A 12897-nucleotide genomic window follows, 5' to 3' on the forward strand; every position below is an offset into this window, starting at 1 on the left:
TGGGTTTCAAAAACCTCTAAAATAAAAAAATGAGACTTCCTGTTTCTGCTGCCTTACTGTTAACCCTTTGCTGCCCCTTCTCTATCTTCTACACTTGCCTATCCTTCCTCCCTTCCTCACACAGTCAAGGCCCTTCCTTTTTAGTAAGTCTGAGCTTTCCAGGCTGTCCATTTAAGTATATTTTATAAGGGCAGTGAGCCACAAATATTACTTTTTAGGGAATAAAACAATAAATTTAGGATGGAAAAAGCTGCCAAGCTGATGTTTATTCTGAAATGTTCAGCGCAGATCTTATACAACCCAGTAAGATCAATGGAATATAGATGGGGGGGGTTGTAATATAAATCACAAGCTGTATGTAAAATGGCATTTTTGTGAATGCTTAGTGCTGCTCACAATGTAATACTGCTCACTAAACATTTATTACATTGTAAATATTTAATACCTGCTTGAAGATAGTGTAAATCTTGACACCAAAATAAGTTAAGAAGTTTTATTACATACACTGCACACTTGCGCAAACAAAAAAATTCACAATCGCAAACTTATTGTCTTCAGAAATGTAAAGGACACGTAAACAATAAGCTAAAATTTTGTCCAATTGTGACCATTTTTTCCATTAGCAACATATTTACATTCCCAATTACTGTGTAATTTCTCCCCTAAATGGAATTTCTCATAGGTCCTGTTCAGCCATCGCACTATGACACTGCTTTGGTCAGCTTTGAATCTGGTTGTGCCTATATACTTCCTACCTTATACTCCATTTATATGAGAATAAAGTCCCACAAAGTTTCAGTGTCTTACTATCAGTAAAGCGTATTTTAATTTCTATATTCATCTTTTACAGTAAACTCCAATCAAACAGAGAATTGCACAAGGATAATGGAGGAGAGGAACGCGACCTTAGCTATGTTTCAGCTCATCATTTTATCTCTGACCCTATTTTTTGGCACATTATTTAACTCCTTTGCAATCTGGGTTTTTTGCTGTAAGATGAAGAAATGGACAGAGACCAGAGTTTTCATGATGAGCCTGTTGTTCAGTGACTGTTGCTTGCTCTTTACCATTCCGTTTCGCATCTATGCCACGCAGCACCGATGGGATCTCCCCAGAGAACTGTGTACAACCCTTGCTTTTGCTTACTTTATGAACCCATATTTGAGTATTGCCATTATTACACTGATTTCTGTGGACAGATACATAGCCATAAAATTTCCCCTCAGATCAAGGTCATTGCGCTCCCCAAAGAAGGCTGCGTTGGCCTGTGCCATTGTTTTTGCACTGTTGCTGTGTACACGCATTTTCATTTTACTTACAGCTGAAAAAAGTGTTCCATCTCCTGGCTTCTGCTTCCGCAAGATTTCAACCAGACCGTTAAAGAGAAACTTGTACTATACAGTTACAGGGTTTTACATTCCTCTACCCATAATCATATTTTGCACAACAGAAGTCGTCAGGTTCCTAAAGACAAAGGATAAAGAGAGCGTCTATGAACACGAGTGCATTAAAAAATCAATTAAGATAATGTCTGCCAATCTCATCATTTTTCTGGTTTGTTTTTTGCCTCTTCACATTTTAAATATTATCAGGTTTGTGATGGAGAGTTTGAAACTGGATTGCACATTGATAAAACTAATCAACGATTATGTCTATGCTGCACAAGTCATCGGTGACCTAAATTGTTGCCTGGACAGTGTCTGTTATTATTTTGTAGCCAAGGAATTCTGGGAGTCGACATCAGTGTTGCCAAGGTCAAACCACTTAACACCATCTCCGGAACAAACAGAAGACACAAACCTTTAGAAACGAACTGTTTCATTTACAAGAGTTTACCAGATGGCATTTAGGAATTCATAAACTCCCACAATCTTTAAGACTGTGACATTGGTTTCCAGTTGAGGTTCATTTTGTAGGACAAGCATTTCAGAAGCACTTAAGGCAACACACTGACCAAATCTTGATTCACTGTGTATATTGTGGGTTTCGGACAATTCTTTATAAGTCAGATCTTCTGAAAGCAGAAGCCATTCTTTGGAGTAATTTTTTGCTATTTATGATGTTTGTATATACTGTATATTGTTATATTATTGCAATTTGTTATTGTATGACTCCCATCCTTGGTAAGTCTGATTATCATTATAGTTCTGACACATTATAGTTCTAACATGATAAATCTGACAGTAACACAACTTTTTTTTTGAAAGAATATTCATTATTAAATATTTTCTACCTATTGCTATATATTAACTAATTTGAGTTTTACTTACATGATCTACATATTATCCTAAAATGGGTGGTTCACCCTTAAGTTACCATTAAGTATGTTATAGAATATCCTAGCAACTATGCAAGTGGTCTTCAGTTACTGTGACTGATTACTATGGCCTTTTCAGGTTCTAGCCAAACAGCCCTATAGTTGTCAGTCAGTGTTAAGAGACAAAGTAGTCATTCACTGGGATATTCTATAATGATGTGGTTCATCTGTTCCATTTAACCATTCCATTTTGAACAGGAAGAAAAAACGCTGAGCTGTGTAAGGAAAGTTCCCATAATGCCTCACTCATGCACCAAGACTAAGACCAAATGTACATGCTCAGTTTGTAAGACTATGAATCAGGCCCATAGTATAGTTGCAGTAATGTGTACAGACAAGCCACTTCTAGAAATGTTATATTTATATAAACTGCTATAATTATGGAATCATTTTTGTTATGTTTGCGCTTCTGAAGACAGCTGCAGATTTCCACTTAAACTGGAAGTCAATGGTTTTAAGTAAGTTACAAGCAACTCATTCAGTCACCTGCTCTATTCAGCTTATGGCAATGTATTACCAAATGTCACAGCTAAACAAATATCCAAGTCACACTTTCCCAGTTACAGCAAATATGTTGAACAAAAGCTTAAAGCCACACAGATATCAGATTCCACGGCCTCTTTTGTGCTATGAGCATGAGCAGCCACGTCTGGATCAACTTCAACTGCTCACACACAAGAGAAGCCAAAGTAGCATGAGAAAGTAGCCGACTATGGAGCTGCCCTACTTTGGACAAGTGCATGGATAGATACAGTTCTGCAGTTCTACAGTTCTGGGGGGAAGGAGGCCTTTGGTGGGGCTTTGGGTTGAATGTAGGAGTTTACTCTCCTTTAAAAATATAATAATAATCATATTTTAATTGTTCAGTCAGTAAGATAGACTTGCAGTACAAACAGAATTTTACATTGCATTAAACTTGTCAAATATGTGGCATAAAAGCTGAGAGTGATGCATTTAACAGGTACTATATGTCTCTTTATTGCTTTAACAACATTATTGGACTGTTCTTCCTTTTTAAAGCACAACTCTTGCCCCCCTCCCCTGTTACTTAACCATACTGTTTAGATGGGGCTTCAGCCCATAAGGGCTTTGTGCCTCCCAATGTCCTTGTACGTAACAAAAGTGCTACCAAAGGCCAGTGCCAGTAAAGTTGTGACACTGTTAGTTTGATACAGAGATATTTCAGTAAAAAAATGCATCAGTATAACTGTCAGTCTTAGGGGCACATTTACTTACTCACGAACGGGCCGAATGCGTCCGATTGCGTTTTTTTCGTAATGATCGGTATTTTGCGATTTTTCGGAAAATTGTCGCGACTTTTTCGTAGCCATTCCGAAAGTTGAGCAAAATCTGGCGATTTTTTTCGTAGCGTTAAAACTTGCGCGAAAAGTCGCGACTTTTTCGCAGCTTTCGCGCCGAGTACGAAACATTCGGATTCATTCAAGCTTCAGTATGGTGACTTTTCTTGGGCCAGGTTGGAGCTGCAGAGTGCCATTGAGTCCTATGGGAGGCTTCCAAAATCATGCTAAGTCTGAAAGTTTCGCCCGCCGCTTACGAGCGCTCAATACGAAAAAGTCGCGACAAGATACGAGCGAATCGTAGTGGCTACGAAAAACTCGCGTTTTTCGCGCAAATCATATTGGTAACGAAAAAGTCGCAACAATTTCCGAAAAGTCGTAAAGGCTCCGAAAAAATCGCAAAAAATACGAAAAAGTCGCAAAATGTTCGTTTTCCAATTGGAATTTTTCCAATTCGGATTCGGATTCGTGGGTTAGTAAATGTGCCCCTTAATGTACTTAATATAAGTGCAGGTTTTACACCAAAATCCATACTGCAAAACTGCACCCTAATTATTATACACATCTACATGGAACAGTTACTGCCATTGCTGCTTCCAAAAGATATTCTACAACAGCCAGTATTCTGTATGTATGCCCTGTGAAAAAAAAGCGTTTTGAACATTGATTATTTCAATCCTGATGGCACATGTGGCTTTTTCCCATCTGAAGTACGATCTCTGCAAAGAAATATGATATAATATGTGGGTTGCATCTGGTCTTTTATAACAATTTCTAAAATCTCAGCCATAAAGTATGGGATAACTGCTGCTTTCTGAGAAAGAGGAAGGCAACCATCTGGTTACACTTACCTGTGCAAGTGAATAGAGGGTCATTTACGTTGTTCCTGGATGCAAGTGCAATTGAGTGTTACTAAAGCAAGACCAACACATAAATACTTTTCTATTAAACAGACATGGCTGAGAGTGTGGGTCAGTTTAAATGTACATGTATGCTAACTGTAGTAGTCGAGAAGGCTTAGCACAAACAATCAAGGGTTGAAACATGACATAGCTCTTTAAAATTCTATTTATTGTATTATAGTGGAGCCTCATTGCTAGAAACTGCCATCAGGATGCACATCCTTACTGACACAGAAAATGGTTACTAAACAAGTTTTATACAAAACATGACATTACCGCAGCTGTTCTGGTTACCACCCAAAAACAGACCATAAGAGCAACCCACAACTAAATTGGTTTTCTCAAATTGTGATGCTCTCAATTAAAAAGCAGACTTTGGCAAGTTTCCTGCCCTTCTGGCTCCAATTTCCAACCTACAATACTAGATAAAAGATCTCTCGTGCAAAATTGGTCTGATAAGGGCATCAGCACCACCTCAGATTTATATTCCATTAAAACATAGCAGACATTTCAACAACTCCAGGAAAAATTTCATCTCCCTAAAAAGGAGCAACTTACGTACCTCAGGTACTAAGTAAAGTCACAATATCCTATAAAATAAAATGTCAGGTAACTACAATTGAACATCTGTGTAACATGGTGGGAAAGGGAGTAAAAGGTTTCTGACTGTTTCTTACTGGAACTCCCATCGGTTTATAAACATCCATTTATGTGGGAATTGGAACTAGACTTACACTGAATTTACACACAACCAATGGGATAACATCATAGCAATAACAAGTGGAGCAACTAGATGCACAAACCATCTGGAATCTTACAAAAATTGCTTTATAGATGGCACCTGGGACCAGTTAAGATAAATAAAATTTTAGGAACAACACCTCTATTGGAGAGGATGTGGTCAACAGGGTACCTTGATATACATGTGGTGGTAATGCCCCGAGTAACGAGTTATGGCAACAAATGAACTACAATTCACTCTACCAAAAATGCCATTTGTTATTCCACAGTTCTGATAGGGCCCCACCCTGGCATGTGGAAAGTTATTTAAAGTTTTGATAATTTACTAAACATTATTGTGGGTAAAGAAATTTCAATCAATTTCTAATAATTTTAGAACATAGTAATGAAAATTATTTTGAATGCAATCAGTACAGAAGAAATCATTCTGATTAGATTTTATTCTGATCAAATCCACAGGAAAAACTCAACTGCAGTTTTATTGATCAATTTTAACATTGATTAAAGAACATCATTTCTATTTTTATTTAATTCTTCATAGCCTGCTATGGGATATGATAGCAGTCGAAGCAGTCATTCTTTTGCGTGTCGAAGATATCAGATCCTTGAAGTCTAATTGGAATTCATATCAATTTTCAACCAAATTTCTGCAAGATTGAATGGCTAGGATACCACTTTCAATCAATCAGTGATAAATAGAATTAGTGCATGAAACTATTTGCTTTTGGTGATGTTGTTGGTAGGGAACTGGGCAGTGGGGTTGCATTAGGTGGGTTACTTCCCCAAGGCTGTAAACATTGGCTGTTTAATCATCACTCTTGAAACTATAGTTTCCTTTTAAAGCAATGCTAATGATGAAACTGCTTACAACACACACTCATTTTGTATCACTCAACCCAGTCGCAGCATAACACACGCAGAGAAACATTCATAAGGTAGGTACTAACAATAATTGTTGTGATTCTTACCCTGAAACCTGCAAGACTTATAAGCTTAGATAGTTGTCAGAAAGCTTCTGCTATAGATTTTACTACTAGATGAATTGCAGATATATGGGTATACATTACAATGGGGATGGGGACTACCTAGTGCCCAGTGGAAAAATGAATTGGGAAATATGCAGGATATCATTGTGATTCATAGGGGTGCCACTTTATGCACAAATATTAGTGGATGCAGTGGGTTCTGGGTGTGGTCTGATTTGTCTATAGGGAAAAGGCTCTGCTCCACATCAAGGTTAATTTGACATTAAATTAGAGCCCATGGCATTAAGGCTGATTTTGCATTTGAAAGAAAGCTGCAGGCAGGAAGGCAACAACTACAATAGAGTATGTGTGTTTTACTGAGTAACAAGTAAATTTAGGCTGAAAAGTAAATTAGCATTATGATCCCTGCCTGGTTACCAGCAATCCCCAGTTTCCAAGGACAATGCCTGGTTTTCCCTTTGTCATATGAATACTCATTTACTACAAGTATGGGACCTGTTACCCAGAATGCGTGGGGCCTGGGTTTTTCTGCATAAGGGATCTTTCCATAATATGGATCACCATACTTAAGTCCTGCTAAAAATCATTTAAACATGAAATAAACGCAATAGGATTTTTTTGCCTCCAATAAGGATTAATTATAACTTAGTTGGGATTAAGCACAAGGTTCTGTTTTTTGCAGAGAAAAGGGAAATCATTTTTAAAACATTTGAATTATTTGTTTAAATCTATGTCTATGAGAGATGGCTGTTCTGTAATTCAGAGCTTTCTGGACAATGGATTTCTGGATAACGGATCCCATAGTTGTATTTAATTTATGTAAATCACTTCTACCTTGCAAGTGCAACCCCAAAGTTACTGGGATTGGCCTTTCTCTAGTAAATCACAGTTTTACTGTTAAACACTAACAAGAATCCCTCCTGAAAATGGTTTTGTGGGGGCATTTCAGTTTATATTCAGTTTACAATATAAATATTATATATTTTTTGAATCTGAGTGGGAAACTTTCCCAGACTTACTAAAATTGTAATGAAAACTTGGACACCTCAGTTGTTTATGTACAAAAGCACAAATGCCAGCAGTTGATGTTATAATATACCTTTACAAACAGAAGAAGCACACCAATATACAATGCACCTGAAGAAGGGGATATCCCCCAAAAGCTTGTGCCACTTCTTTCTGCAATAAATGTGTTAAAGGCATTGCCGGTATATTGGTGTGCTTCTTCCCTTTGTGAAGGTATATGGAGTGGCTTGGCAGCAGCCGAGGAGTTGAAGTACCCTACGGAAGCATGGAAGTGGTGTGTCGAAGATTCTTTCTATTGTTGAACTTTTATGATGTAATAATTTAACAATATTTATAATGTCATGCTCCTGGTATTTTTAGCCCTTTAGCCTAATATCTTATATCAGTCTAACAATCTTATATTATCCAACATGCAGCCTTTAGATGTTGTTCAACCACAATTCTAAGTATCCTCTGGAACAACTCTGCTATGGTAGCGTAACTACCCATGGTACAAGTGCAGCAGGCCTGCACCCCCTTTGGGCCGTCATTCGGTGAGAAAATGTGTGTTAAGGGGGGCTGGTTGCACATCATGCATCTGGGCCTGGGCAAGGACAGTTACATTACTGTTAGGACTCACATCTAAAACTGAAAAATACATTTCTACATGTACTGTAAATCGTAGTCATTTCTGATGAAGCTGTTAATTCCTATTACAGTTCGATAGCAACTCATAAATAAGGAGAAGGAGCAGCACACAGAATATTTAGATAGCTATAACATACGATACTTTTGGTGCATGCACATGGGACAGCTCTGGACACAGCAGCACTCATACTGTAGAAGCAAGAGACACCACAATAAGTGGGCTGAGCTCAGAATGTGCATATCTCTCTCTTTAATGTGTTTTTTAATAAACTTGTGAGAGCCGTCGAACCTCAGACCACGCACAACACGCATGTGATAAAGACCATGATTGTGCAAAAAATAAATGTGGGGTGGGCATTCATTTTGGTATTTTACTGCCAATTGATTCACCACATTAGTGCCACCTAGAACACTATATTTATTCTGCAGAAAGCTTTACCATAAGAGTAAAGAGCCCTAGAAGCTCCCTCCATTTGTTTAAGGTAGCAGCTGCCATTTTAGCTTAGTCTTCATAGCTTCCTGCTGCACTTCTAGAGGCTGGTAGCTTAGATTACACATTCCTAAGGGAGGGGGAGCAGTAGATGGGAGAGAGGAGAGAGCTGCGCAGATTCTGGCCCGGGAATGAAGAATTTTTCTGAGAGAGGAAGTCTGATACCAAAGAACATGTTTACAAAAAAGTAGACAATAAATCCTGTGTTTCTTTAGATAGAGGATTGCAGTTTGTCTGTGAGTGCTTATGGCTGTATTTACATAGACCTTTCTGATAAAGCTTACTGAGTTTTTGTATGTATATCTTTATTTATAAAGCGCTACTTATGTACGCAGCGCTGTACAGTAGAATTCATTAATACAGACAGGGGGTTAAAGATAATGGATAAATACAAAGTACAACAATAAATACAAATAAATACAAGGTGCAGTTGCAATAAGAGTCAGAAACACAAGATGAAGGAGGTCCCTGCCCCGTAGAGCTTACAATCTATATGGGAGGGTAACTAAGAGACACGAATGGGCAAATGTAGGTGCTGTAGGTCACAGTGGGTGACATTACAGTATAAGTGCCAGTTCCCAGATCAGGTGCTGGGCGAGTGCTCCAAAAAGTAGTCTTTAAGTTTAGTTTTAAAAAGACTGGGGGAGGATTCTCTCCGGAGGAAATCAGGGAGGGAATTCCAATGTAAGGGGCAGCAAGGCAGAAGGGTTTAAGGCGGGAAACAGCTGTAGTAGTTGGGGGCGCAACCAAACGGTTGCTCTGCGAGGAACGAAGGAGTCGGCCAGGAACGTACGGAGACACAAGGGAAGAGATGTAGTGAGGAGCAGAGGAATGGAGGGCTTTGAAGGTTAAGAGAAGGAGTTTGTAAACTATTCTTTGTTTAATAGAAAGTCACGATAAGGCCTTTAGCAGGGGAAGGGCCTGAACTCTCCTGGATGAGAGGAGGAGAATTCTGGCAGCTGTGTTTAATATAGACTGTAGGGGGGAAAGATGGGAGTTAGGGAGGCCGGTTAGCAGCAGGTTACACTAGTCAAGTCGGGATAGGATGAGCGCGTGCATGAGCAGCCTAGCTGTTACAGTAGAAAGAAAGGGACGGATTTTGCCAATATTGCGTAAGAAAAAGTGACAGGTTTTGACAGTGGTGTTAGTATGGTCAGAGAAGGAGAGACTGGAGTCAAAGATCACCCCCAAACAACGCATGGAATTGACAGGGTTGATGAGGGTGCCTTCAATAGAGATAGAAAAGGGGGGGGGGGGGGGTAGGACCAGGCTTAGGCGGAAAGATCATTAGTTCAGTTTTTGTTAGGTTCAGTTTGAGGTGGCGTTGGTTCATCCAATTGGAGATAGCCAGGAGGCAGTTAGAGATTTGAGTCTCAGTTTCAACTGTTAATGAAGGGGTCGAAAAGTAAATTTGGGTGTCATCAGCATACAGATGATATTTAAAACCAAATGAACGGATAAGATCTCCCAAAGACAGCGTGTAAAGGGAGAACAACAACGGCTCAAGTACAGAGCCTTGGGGTACCCCCACATTAAGAGGAACTGGAGATGAGATTTTGTTAGCATAGGAGACATTTTTTACTTTCATTCTCCTGTAAGCAACTATTAAATTGAAAAAGGGGGAAATACACCAAGTATTGCCCCACCATTAGGGGAGGAAAACATTTGAGGGACAGAGCAAAAATTTTGATGGTGTCTTGCTTCATGAGCTAGCAAGTGAGACTGACCAATTAGCTTGCCCATAACTAATATAGCCTCCTTCTGATTAGCCATTAACACTATTAGCCAGTAATCTATTTTGAGCTCTGATTTTTTTCCCATATATTTGGATAGCATTGTAACAATGAGCAGTTATACTTTGGAACCCACGGGCTGCAAATCTTAATCTCGCTTACTTATGTTGTTGTGTACAGCTTTTTTAACTTAAACCAATAAATGTTGTGTTTTAATCAGTCCTTCCTTCACACCATCAGATTTCATCAAAATGTATAGTGGTATTGGCCAATCACAGAATTATGTGAATTGATTTTTAATATATTTGCCAGCCTAGCTACAAACTATACATTTATTTCTAAACATGACAAGTCAAAACTGAACAAATGCATATACAGGTATGGGACCTATTATCCAGAATGCTTGGGGCCTGGTTGATTATCAGATAAAGGGCCTTTCTGTAGTTTGGATCTCAATACTTAGTCTGCTAAACAATCATTTAAACATTATATAAACCCAGTAGGTATAATTATAGGATCAAATAAAAGGTGCTGTTTTACGTTTACATAGAAAAAGGAAATTTTTTAAAATAAATTAATTGATTAAAATTGAGTCTATGGGAGATGGGCTTCCCATTATTCGGAGCTCCCTGGATAATGGTTTTCCAGATAACGGATTCCATACCTGTATTAGGAATGTATCTGTTGGTTTAAGTACCAGTGCTCTACCCACAGGGCAATAGGTATACAGATTTCTGTCCAAGAAAGAAAAAAGATATTATAAAGACACTTTACTAAGGGGAAGGTAAAATAAGGAAGGATGTTCGTTGTAAGTAAGTTGTAAGTTGTTTTTGTTCTCCAGTCCCAGATGCAGAAGTTGCCTTATATTTTGTACTAAAGGAAATGCTAGCGATCTAACCCGCATCCTGTTACATTTTTTTTTTTTTTTTTTATAGAGTGAAGGGGATTTTCTGATCTGTTCTGATGAATTGCTCCAATGTAACCCAAGTGACAATGTCCTCTCTACAAAAATTCAGTATGACTGTCATCATCCCTGTGTTCTTCTTTGGCATCATGTGCAATAGCCTGGCCCTATGGGTTTTCTGTTGCAAAATGAAGAAATGGAAAGTCACTGTTGTATACATGGTCAACCTTATCATATCCGATATTCTAATCCTAACGACCTTTCCCTTTCGACTATATACCTACTTTTACTCTTCAAGCTTAGGAAATGACCTGTGCAAAGCATTAGTTTCCCTTTATTTAATGAATACGTACATGAGCATCTTTACAATCGCTACTATATCGGTCGATCGCTATTTAGCAATCAGATTTCCTGTGAAATCCAAGCTTTGGCGGTCTCCTGGGAAGGCTGCCGGTAAATGTTGCATGCTGTGGCTGTTCCTAATTTCTATATCTACAGTGTTGGCATTGAAAATAGATTACATTATCCCCGTCTGCTTCCAAAAGGTCAGCAACACCCCAAATGGATTATTTGTGCTTTTTGCTGTCGTTGGGTTTATAGTCCCATTGATCATTATAAGCTTCTGCACTATACAGGTGATCAGAACCCTTTATGGTAAAGAAACAAAAGATGCCAATGAGCAAAGGTCAGTCAGGAAAGCCATTAACATTATCCTTTCTAACCTGGTGGTGTTTGTCATCTGTTTCTTACCAGTCCACATGGGATATATCATTCGCTTTGTGGCCGAAACTGTCGAAGCCACTTGCCACACCCTAGAACAAATACAAGTCTTCAGTAATGTGGCAACATTGGTGGCTAACTCTAACTGTGTCCTGGACTCACTGTGCTATTATTTCGTAGCAGGTGAATTTTGGAAGGCTTCGGATCTGTCACCACAGATTAAATACTCACATGCAAAAAAGAGAACTCTTGCAGCTGAGTAGCTTCCAGCAAGTTCTACCAAGCAACATAAAGCTCTCCTACAGACTTGAGTAATACCATGGCCCTACCTGCACTGACAGCTAGCATTTTAGGGCAAAGCCGCTTTGGAATTTATTGTTTTATGTTCAGCTCTTTATTGCATTCAAGACATACAGTGCCAAGCACTTTGCTTTAAACCTTTTTTAACAACAAGTGCCTACATAGAGATACACACTAAAGCACCATGTTTATCACAAGCTTTCTGTTATTTTTATGTTACTTTACTATCTGCAAATGTATGACAGACATGACCTTATTAAGGTCACATACAGATAGGGGGTTTATTTGCCTTTCTAAAAATGGGTTTAACACATATGCAGTTGAGTGCCCTAATGCCACCCCTCCTCACCCACTCTGCACGTACTTCTTTGGCGTTGGAGCGAGTCTCAGTTTAAAAAAAGAACTAGACCCTAAAAATGAATATAGGTAGAAATGCCATATTTTATATACTGAACTTACTGCACCAGCCTAAAATGTCAGCATCTCTATAGTAATAATGATCCAGGTCTTTATAGTTGTCACATGAGTTCCCCATCTTGGATTTTGTTAGAAGTGTCAATGATACTGCACATACTCTGAGAAATTGTTGAGAAGCTAAGCTTAGGGGTCATCACAAATTATCAAACAGAATATGAGGTTGATACTACAAGGCTGATTATTACATTCTGATGCTCAGGTCCGGAACTAGGGGTTGGCAGAAGAGGCACCTGCCTAGGGCGCAATGGTGGGGGGGTGCCAGGCAGGTACCTCTTTTGTCATCTACCACTGGTTCCGGACCCTTTCCTCTGACTGTGCAGCGATCCCTGTAACCCCCCCCAGGCCCACCATCAGGGGGGCACCGGGGGCACAGTAG

At 39.0% G+C, this 12897-nt stretch overlaps 1 protein-coding gene across 1 annotated transcript; it reads left to right on the forward strand.

Annotated features, from left to right (window-relative positions):
- Window positions 1-6137: 6137 nt before the first annotated feature.
- LOC100490589 (G-protein coupled receptor 35) lies at window positions 6138-12241 on the forward strand. Its single transcript, XM_004917806.4, has 2 exons — window positions 6138-6193; window positions 11056-12241. The coding sequence occupies exon 2, from the start codon at window positions 11084-11086 to the stop codon at window positions 12005-12007; it is 924 nt and encodes a 307-aa protein (XP_004917863.1). The 5' UTR covers window positions 6138-6193; window positions 11056-11083; the 3' UTR covers window positions 12008-12241.
- Window positions 12242-12897: the final 656 nt, after the last annotated feature.

This window comes from Xenopus tropicalis, chromosome 5, assembly GCF_000004195.4.
Source record: "Xenopus tropicalis strain Nigerian chromosome 5, UCB_Xtro_10.0, whole genome shotgun sequence".
NCBI lineage: Eukaryota > Metazoa > Chordata > Amphibia > Anura > Pipidae > Xenopus > Xenopus tropicalis.